This window comes from Fukomys damarensis, unplaced genomic scaffold, assembly GCF_012274545.1.
Source record: "Fukomys damarensis isolate Sample0158 unplaced genomic scaffold, DMR_v1.0_HiC HiC_scaffold_3, whole genome shotgun sequence".
NCBI lineage: Eukaryota > Metazoa > Chordata > Mammalia > Rodentia > Bathyergidae > Fukomys > Fukomys damarensis.
The window spans coordinates 26,886,726-26,897,343 of record NW_022900915.1 but is presented as its reverse complement, the minus strand read 5'-3'; the positions used below and the strand labels follow the sequence as shown (position 1 = coordinate 26,897,343).

Here is a 10,618-nt window from a genome sequence, read left to right as displayed (position 1 = left end):
GTAGAAATGTAAACAGGACTAATGCTGGAATTGGTGTGTTGAAGTTCTCAGCTAAGGACTAGAAGTATTGATAACCCAGGAGTGAGTGGCTTCCTTGTCTCTGAAGTCATACACTTCCTTGGGTCGTGAGGAGCAAGACAACACTAGAGACAGAGACTTGGTTTCAGTTCCAGTTCTGCCATTAACATCCTGTATAATCTTCAACAGGCAATTACCTCCCTAAGCCTCATCTGTAAAGGAGTTGAGATGTAATGGTCTTACCAGCTCTGAAATACTATTATTTTATGAAAAGACAAGATTTTCTCTCCTCCCCACTCCCTCCCTTTCCTTCTGTGTCCCAGGCCCTCTGTAAGTCGTTCCTGTGTATTCAAATTTATAGCTAAACTCCTTGAAATCTGTGACCCATGGTCCATAGAACTTCTAAATGCACCACAACACTTTGGATACTGCATAGGGATTGTTCCACTGAGAAATGAAGGCAACGCATGGACTTTCTTTTAGATTTCTCCAAATTTTACATTCAGAATCAAGGAAGAAACATTCTTGACTTATTTTATATTTTTGGTGTGACACAAATTCACATAGTGACTGAGACCCGTGTCTTTGAACCTTTTCCTTAAGTGAAATCTAATTCCTTATTTTATTTTTCTTAACAATATCTTTATTATTTTCTTTTACCTGTGAGACACTTGGGCCTGCTTATTATAAGATGACCAGAGAGAGAAGATGTTTACTGAAATATTTACTCATTATTTAAACTATTTCATTTTCATGATCTTAATTTCCCAAATATTAGTTTCCTGCAATATGGCCAGAAAGCATTCTAGAAAGTATACAGCCAAAGCACAGAGTAGAACATTTAGTAAAGAAAAGCCGTGTATTTAGCTTAGCGGTTCAGTGGCCTGCCTTGCAAGTGCAAGGACCTGAGTTCAATCCCCGGTATCAAAAAAAAAAAAAAAAAAAAAAAATAATATAAAAGATAAAATACAACAAATAATTTTAATGTATTTACGTTTTCACAAAATGGGACTAGGAGATCTACTGTATTATAATGTTAACATGCAGCTTGAGGGAGAAATAAAATATGATATTATCGGTATATGTGAACATCACATTAAATATTGGTGCTTTACGTCAAAAGCAAAATAATAATCTTATCACAAAATTTTAATGTATTAGAGGAACGTTGATTTGGAAAGCTGTATAAGGTTTTGTTTCTTCCTACAATAAGTTGGTTCCAATTTTGTGGATGCATTCTCTTAAGAATTAGAATTTCTTGGGGTGGGGATTTAGCTCAGTGGAACTGCACCTGCCTCACAAGCGAAAGGTCAAGAGTTTGATCCTTGGTTAAAAAAAAAGAAAAGAAAAAGAAACAAATTAGAGTTTCTTTTGCATTTTAATTTCTTCTGGAGGTCCACTCATGAAGTCTTGAATAACCTGATGCAAAGGAAGCCATTTATTGATAGATGTTTTCAGAGCTGTAATCCATCTGCAGGAAAAAAAAAATTGTGTAGAATAGGTTATTAAATAAATCGCTGGACTCTGAGGAGGTAAAATATTACAAAAAATTTTTAATATATTTTCTAATTGTTTTTCTTGGTTATTGAGTTTGAAATTAATAAGATTAACCATAATCCTTAGATTTGGGATTAATTAAGAAGGTAAAATACCAAATGTGGAATATACAATGATAGCAATACAAAATAAATTTGAAAAATAATACAATGAGAATAGAGTATGATGTTTGCTAGTAGCGTTTAATGGAGCTACTCCTACAATGTTTTAAAAATTAGTAGTAGTATTTTATTGTTTCTATTTAACTTTAAAATGTAGTTGATTAAACCTACAGTAATAAAATGTTGCTATACAAACAAAATATTTGTTAAATGCAAGCAAACGATTACAAACTCTCCAGTTAAGTCTTCTTTTCATTTTCTTGATTAATTTTTAAAATAAAACATATTTCTATAACAATTATTTCAAGGGCAGATGTTACTTAAAAAGATAATACCAACTATGACCAAAATGAGTTAACCAGGAGTGCTCCCAACACTGTGTCTCAGAAACTCTAGTTGGCTAATGTTCTGGGTGATGATCTGAGAGGAGGATGTAGTTCGTGTTACTTTGTAAACCTAACTTCAGGGATGAATGGGTATCTTGTGGATCCAGGGTTCCACGGATTTTCTAACCGTCAGCTGCTCTGCTTTGAAATATTTCCCTAGTGACTCAGCGTTGTTTCTGACTGATGACATCTCCTATGAATTTAACAGTGAGATCCAGCTATTAGCTTCCTCTCATGGAGAAGCCAGCGGATTTTATCATATGGTAGTAGCTAACTCTACCTTACTGGCTTTTTCTCTGACATGATGGCTGAGCCCACCTTTAAGAGGATGAGCTATACCTGCCACCCAGATTGTACAATGCATTCCCAGAAGAGGATCCCAGCAAAATATCTAGTCATTCGGAAGGGAGTTATCATCCTCTGCTCTAGCACATTCTTTGAAGTGAGAGACACGGGCACAATGGGAGAAGGTCGAAGAGATCTAGGGTCTCTTCTCCAAATGATATTTGATGGAGATCCCTTGTTATTCCACTTTTGGAGTTTTATTTGTTTGGCATCAAACAGTGTATCTAATTCTTGCAAATGTCCCTGGAAATTTTTACCATGTTATCTGCTTTACTGAGGTATTGCAAATTTCTCTGTTAGATTACCTCCCTTTTTCCAGACATTTGGATGAACAGGTCTGGATCAATGGAGGATGGTCATGGGGCAAGGGAGAGTGGAGATGGGAGACAGAAGGCACAGGTTGTCTTGGGGATTGGAGTAAGTTTAGGGAGACTGCAAGGGTAGAAAGGGATACTCATGATACCAGAGAACATTGCTCTGCCTTGAAGTTTTGTCCCTGTTAAAGTCATTTCTCTTATTTTTCAAATTCTCTTTTGCGTATTTCAATTTGGATACTAGATATATATCACAAATTAGATTAAGTTTTATGCCCCTCAGTGGTTTATAATAAACATGCAAAGAGGTGAAATGAAAATTGATGGATTCATGAATTATTATGTTGTCCAGATTATGGTGCTAATGGGTTTTTCATATTGAACCCTGGGGCAATCACTGCCTTAGGAAGGATTGAGGACTAGTTTTCCATTTAAGAATTCTTCTAGAAGAGTCATCTGAGAAGGCATTGCAAGAAAAAATATCCTAAGGAGTATTAACTATGAAGGCTGCAAAGAAAGCAAGGGATTTAACTGAAGACATTGCCTTGGAAAATAAGGACAAGGGGTTTCTCAAAAGACTTTGCCAGGAGTGATAAGGAAGATGAAATATGAAGACCTTGGCTTACCATTGGTTTTCTGTCCTGTTTTCTGCACAGAGATAGAAAGTCTTGAACTCTTCCGATGGAGGTTTGAGTTCATTTATGGATTGTTTGAAGCTGTGGATCTGTTCACTCACCGTATATCCTTGCAGATATAGGCCACCTACAAAAGATGAAAGAAAAAAAAAGGCAAGTGAGAATAGGGGAAAAGTAAGAAGCTGAAAAAATGTTGGAGAAGGTGTTAAATTCTTCTGGTGAAGAAACCCCTAATCCAGATGTCTTATTTTACCGGTGAAGAAATGGAGACTTCCAAAGAGTATATAGTATAAGGTTACACAATAATTAATGATTAGTAGCAAGACTGGTAATAGAATTTGAATTTCCTGGTTTCCATTTGTGCAATCTTCTTACTACATGATCAGCATTTTGTTTTGGGTACCTGTGTGCCAGAACTAGCTTCTTTACCAGAGAACACATTTTGAAATAAAATTTTCAGTGTCAAAGAATGGCACATGTGATATGACATTAGAGGGAAATTAAACATTTTCTGAGACAGAACCATTAAAAGATCCTTTGTAAAGAATAATGAAGCAGTTTCTATCACCAATATATATTTGTCTTGCTTTGCAAATAACCCATAGAGTGTTATGAAAGAGCCATCTTGAATTAGCAATGAGAATAAAGGGCTGATTTTAAATGATAATTTCTTTCCAGCGGTCCTGCGAATTAACATTGGTGGTTATAATGCATATTGCTTGGACTGAATTTTGTTTTCATTATTTAGGGGTGTGTGTGTGTGTGTGTGTTTGTGTGTGTGTGACCTTAGTCTTGTCTGTGGTTTATAATGTCTTGATGCTCTGAGGTAGCCTTAGTCTCCTGCAGAGATGCCACACAGTGTTGGTGATGGTGAAGATAAATGTTTAAAGCTGTCTTCCTCCAGCTTCCTCTGTTCTCACACCCTGATTTCCCCCAGGAACCCTGTAGTGCATTACACTAACAAAGAAAATTTGAAAACACCACTTGGATTTGTGCCACCCTACTCAATGATTATTCAATGCCAATGTGTTTACTGAGGGTTTGTGAAAGGACAAAACTGACCCCTGTGATTGTGACTATTGTGGTTTGTTTCTATTTTTTTGGTACTGGGTACTGAACTCGGGTCCTTGCATTTGCAAGGCAGGCCACCGAACTGCTGAGCTAAATCCCCGGCATATTGTGGTTTATATCTAGATGTCCCTCGAGAGCCTCATGTGCTTATTGGTGGGGCTTCTGGGAGTTGATTGTATAGCAGGCTTGCTGTTAGGAGGCAGGTCTGGTTGGAAGAGGTCAGTAACTGAAGGTGTGGTCCAGAAAGGTCTCTCTTCCTCTCCAGGATCTCCCTTCTCTCTCTCTGTCTCCACCATCCCATGAGCTGCTCTCCTCTGTGCTGCGGTGCTGCCATCCATCTTACCCTGGAGCAGTGGACTGTGGGCAGAAATTGCTGCAAATTGAGCTCAAAAAGACTGTTCCTCTTCAGGGTGTTGGGTATTGTGCCTCAGCGATGAGGAAAGTAAGATGTTGATTTTTGTTTTCCTTTTGGCTTTCACAGCAGCAATATACACCATCTCTGGTAGATGAGAATCTTTTTAAAACAAAATTGACTTTGGGATTTTAAAGATTAGGAAAAAGTCATGTTCATTTTGTGGGAGGTTTGATGAAACCTGAATTTCTTTTTATTTTCATTTAAGAAGAGTCCATTTTAAAACTCTCTTCCATGAAAGCATTTGTTTTAGAAACTGATATGCTTTTGCCTTTAGTAGGTTTCAGTATATGGTGCTTTCCCAAAGCAGGGGGTGATTTCTTTCATATAACTGTATTTATAGATTTACATATGGAGAGATTTAAAATGGCTTTATGGGGCCGGGGATTTAGTTCAGTGGTGTCCCAACCTGCCTCACAATCGAAAGGTCCTGAGTTCAACCCCCAGTACCAAAAAAATAAAATAAATAAATGGCTTTATTGAAATATAATTTACACATCATAAAACACCCATTTAAATGTACATTTCAATACTTTTAGTTTATTTACGGAGTTGGTCATCATCACCATAAGCTCATTTTAGAGCAGTCTCATCACTTCAAAAAGAAATCTCATGTACACTGTATTTTGTGCTGGCTTCTACACTAAGGATAGTGTTTTCAAGGTTTACCTATGTCATATCATACATCAATACTTCAGTTCTTTGTATTGAGGAATTATTTCCCACATGCTACATTATAAAATCATTGGTTGATGGATATTTAATTTTTCTGCAGTTGTTTGGCTATTATAAGTAATGTTGCTATGGACGTTTATGTAGAAGTTTTTTGTCTACGTGTGTATTTTCAGTTCTTTGGGTGTATATTTGAAGTAGAATGGCCAAAGTGCTAGGTGTTTTAGGACAACAGAAGACCTAAAGAGGTATCATAGGGTATTTTTAAATATAAATTATCTGCTCCAAACAATGCTACACAGCATTTATATGTTACTGTATTGATTACTGCGTTGGTTTTTCCCTGTTTGTGAACCTTTTGCTGTTGTTGTTGTTAAGACATGAATACCCTTCCCTGTCTCTACCCTTTCTGATAATAGATAGAAGTTTTTGTCCAAAAAACATCTGCCACAAAAAATGTTTCTGACTGTTTTCCCAATCATTTGTGGGGTATACATGTTTGGAGTAAAGATATCCAGTTATAATCTCATTATTTCACTGGATGTGACTTCACCAGGTCAGTCTGTTTCTATTATGAGGTTAGCAAAGGTAGTGATTAAAACAGCACAATGTTAGTTGCAGAACTCTGCAAGCATTGCATGTCCCACTTGCCGCAATAATGGCAAATATGTGTTTCTGAGATGTGCACGGAGACCTTGATGTGATTTATTCATGAACAATAGTCAATAGTCACGATTTGTTACTGCTAGGTTTTGCTGGAGAGCAATAAAACGGAAAAAGAGTCATCAAGTGTACGGTGAATGACAAGGCCCTTCAGGCACATGTAAAGGCATTTGACTAATGGGGCTTCTGGAATACTTACACAGTGGCTTTTAAGTATTAGCAGGCACATGCAAGCCAACGGTGCATATTCCTCAAGGATATCACTTGCCTTGACTGAGGAAAGCCTTCACGGAACTGAAGAGGCCGTGTCTCCTACTCCCACATTACACTTTAAAGGATATTTATCAGGCTGAAAGTAAAATGTGGGATTAGTAGTGTCTAATAGGATTCATACAGGAAACTAGCACTGTCTTGCTTCCCACATCTTGGTGTATTCTCCTATATTACTTTCATCTTGTTTCCCTGACCTGCTTTATTGTCCTTGGTATCCCTTTAGCTTTTAGGTTACTATAAGAAACAACTCATGCCAACAAAACTACAAACACCTTCAGAAATAGAAAATATCACACGAGACCTCCTAGATCACTAGTGGAAAACAAACCAATGGGTGAAAATAAAAATAAAATTAACAATGTTTAAAAGAGCAAAACAATTGAGATGCTATGGCCAAGACATCAGGTCACAGAAGCCAGGGTCTCAAGAACAAAGCAATGAGTGGCAGACATATTACAAAAATATTTGAAAGGAAGCAACCCTTGCTAGGTACTTCATTTCTAAGATTCAGAACACAAAATTGACTTTGCCCCCATTGGATCCAGGGTCTTCCTGTGTTGCCTAGATCTGTCTGGAACTGTTGGGCTCAAATGATTCTCCTGTCTTAGCTCCTGAGTGCACCTCTGAGTCTGGCCCAAAGCTGACCAGACTGGTACAAAGACCAGTACGAGGACAAATGCAGAGACTGTGTGTCAGTGTTTTCATAACGTTTTCTATCATGATGTAACGATGTAATAAATGCAGATCTACATGGTCTCATATTATTGACCAAAAGTAATGTGAAGTATGAGTGATATTTTCTATTCAATTAAATGCCATTCAGTTGTTTCTGAAATATTCATCACAACAACTATATCCATCACATGACTCGCTAATAGAGCCAACCTGGAGAGTTGAGAAGCACTGGTGTAAAGAGCAGTCCAAGGCCTGCTTAAAGGTTATGACAGGAGACTAAGGAATTAACCCAGGTGGGATGTGTAAGGCCAAGTAGAGCTGGTACACTCCAAGTCAGGGAAGAATGATAGATTAGACCAGTGTAAAGGTCCCTTCCTCAGTGTCACTTAGAAGACCTGACAATTAGAATTAGAACTTGGCATAGTCTTTATGAATGCAATAATGATTCGTGTTCCATGCATGTAAAAAGATTAGATGAAAATGAGTATCACAGTGCTTATAGTATCATAGTTTAGCATTTGTTCAGCTATTCTCAACAAATTCCACTGCTGTTCCCACAATTCTTCCGGTTCCTATGACGAATAGTTAGTTGACTGGTGGACCCTGGCTAATTTAGTCAGTGTGCTGATGTCCAGAATGTGAAGAACAGACACACATCGTTTCTGATCTAGTGCTACCTTAAGGATAGAAATTTCTGCCAGAAGTTACGTACATTGTGGCTAAGAGTTTGGGCACAGGATTCAAACAGAATTCATTCCTGTTTTGCTTCTAAGCCCTCAGTCACCGAGTAACTATTAGCATATGAGTTGTGTTCTCTAAAATTCTTACCTATGATGGGAAAATAACAATGGATATTATGGAAATAAAAGATGAGGGGTATTAAGTATTTATCATAGTCCTTGAAATGGAGAAAGTTCTCAATGCTAACTTTCCTTCTCTAATAGCACTTCTAAGTATATTCTAGTCCTCTGAAAAAAAAGTGGGTCTCCAGGGCATTGATTGTTAGTGGAGAGTGGAAAGGGCATATTCAATTTGAGAATTTCCTGCAGGAGATTTGGCCATGCCTCCATTCTGTCTGGAGTCTCATTATGCTGCATCACCAGTTGTGAGCCTTAGGTTATGATTCAAGGTAACTTGTACAAGAAGCTTCAGCTGGACTCTTAGAAAGGGAATGTAAATCTTGATTTAAAATTCCAATCTGAAGTACTTGGGAAGAGCTCCTGCACAGCCACCTCAACCCTGAAGGAAGCTTAGCAGCTAATGAACCTCAGGGGGACTTCCCTGTGAGCCGAGAAGCAGTCAGAGTGGGAGTGGTGGACACATTGTATGTTTTATTCAGGGAAGAGTAGAATCAGTGAAGACAGTAATAACAACAAAAATCACAGGTTTCTATTTTAGAACACGGCCTAGGCATACATTTCCTGTTGGCAATTCAATAAGGAAAATATTGTTTTAATCCATATTTGGGATAACTGGGCCTACAGTTATCCCAAGGATTTGTGGAGACAGGAATATTTAGGCAGTAAGGCTGAGAAAGAATGAAAGGGCTTATTTTGAAGAGAATTTTAAAAAGAGATAGAAATTAGGTAACTCCTTAAAGCTAGGCAGTGTGATACAACAGAAAGGCCATGCATACAGTGAGCTGAGTGCTAGTTTTGCTTTGAATTAGCTGTGCAGTCTTTAAATCTTTTCCCACTATTAAATGCGTGAAAAGACTCATAATTTTTGGAAATAATGGCCAATCGAGGTTATCAAGGAGATATTTCTTACTTTCTTTATTCATTGATAAATACATAGTCATTTCTGGAACATATGTTTCCCTTGAATAGATAGGTGGCCATCAAGAGATAAAATACTGGGTAGAAAGTGATAGGTAACAGGAAATAGGTAACTTCAGAAGAGTGAGGGTTGTTTATCTAGGACCATCAAGGATTGCTTTAGAGCAGAAACAGAAAGCTTAAAAGGACATTTGAAGGACAGCTTGTACTGGGTGACTGGCATACAGAAGACTTCAGGGAAAGGAGGCAGCACCAGCAAAGGTGCAGAATCAGGAGCAGGTCTAGAAGGCGAGATGTGCTGAGGAAATAGAATATGATGTTCTGCGGTGGAGTACGGGGTGCTTTAGCAAAAGGGGAAACAGAAACCCAGATAAAGGAACTGTAGGAAAGGTAAAGCCCTACAGTGCTTGGCAGGCAAGCAGGAAAGGGTCTGCGTAGAGGTGTGATAAAGGCCCAAAACAGACAAGCCTTCCAGTTTTTCCTACATAGTGATGTCTTCTTTATGTTGGTATAACAGGCTACCTGGGTTTAAATTCCATCTTCACCATTTACTATCCAGAGGAAGTTCAGCCAATTATTTGACCTTGCAAAAGCACCCGTTTCCAAACCTGTAGGTGAAATAATAACTTATTTTCAAGGCTCTTTTAGAAATGAAACAAAATGATAGGTAAAAACACTTAACAGAGAGACTGGTACAAAAACCTCACTCACTGTGTGATAATTGCTGCTTTTACTGTTATTATTTTCAGGCCATTTAATAGCAGCAAGTTGAAGCTGTCTAACTAGGGCTTTCTTACCCTATTACAGCCTGACCTTTTGGAATTGGGGAAGCCACCTGGTGGCTGTCATTACTATTTTTATACTCTCAGAATTGGAAAGAGTCTCTGGGTTCCAGAGGTTTGGAAGTACTTTATTAACATTTTAGAGTTTGGGTAATATGTGCTTTCTATCTTAAAGCATTTCCTTTTTATTTATGGAGACATTCTCCTAAAAATTGCCTTAATTGATTTGCCATTTAAAAGGCTTCAGTCTTTTGTAATGATATTTTATAATAAAAGTCCCAGTCTGTGACTGCTTTGGAAGTTTAATTGTTTTGTTTACCTTAATTCTTATCTTGGTATTAGCTGCTTAAAGCCATGGCTATGGGTAGCATAGATACAACCTGTTCGGTAAATGCTTAGAGTCGCTGTCTGTCTCTTCACATCTGTGTGACAATGTGGAACATGTTTAAAATTGGGAGTGTGACCAAACAGAGAAGAGAAGAGTCACTGCATTATTTACCCTGAGTGAAGAAAACTGGGCAATGAAGTGATGCTAACTTTGTATTTCTGGGAAACTTCCAAAAAAGTCAAAATGGAAACTGGATGCCCCCTTTTCCCTTGGCATGACTAACTAGCTTAACTAAACATAAGCATTAATGCAAAAAAATGGAAATCAAATGACTCAGATGCCAGGATACTTACTACTGCTAATTATTTAAGTAGTATTCCTATGACAAAACTCAATAGCAAATAAAACACCAATAGCTTATTTTGTTGAAATTATAAGAAAGCTAAAATCTATTTTGTGGAAGTCTTGTATAATTATTATTATGTTAAATTATTTGCATAATCATTTTATATATAGCTTCTAAATAGAGTATGTAATTTTAATAAGTACATTAATGTATATATAACGAAATATATGATGAACATACTATGTATCGAGAGCTGTTTATA

General features: G+C 37.4%; 1 protein-coding gene across 1 annotated transcript in view; it reads right to left on the bottom strand.

Moving 5' to 3' along the window:
- Positions 1–1,363: 1,363 nt before the first annotated feature.
- LOC104851468 overlaps positions 1,364–10,618 on the bottom strand; it is a 117,328-nt gene continuing 108,073 nt past the window's right edge. The window contains 2 exon segments of the mRNA XM_033765637.1: positions 1,364–1,489; positions 3,348–3,483. Coding sequence (XP_033621528.1) covers positions 1,378–1,489; positions 3,348–3,483 — 248 coding nt within the window. The 3' untranslated portion in view covers positions 1,364–1,377.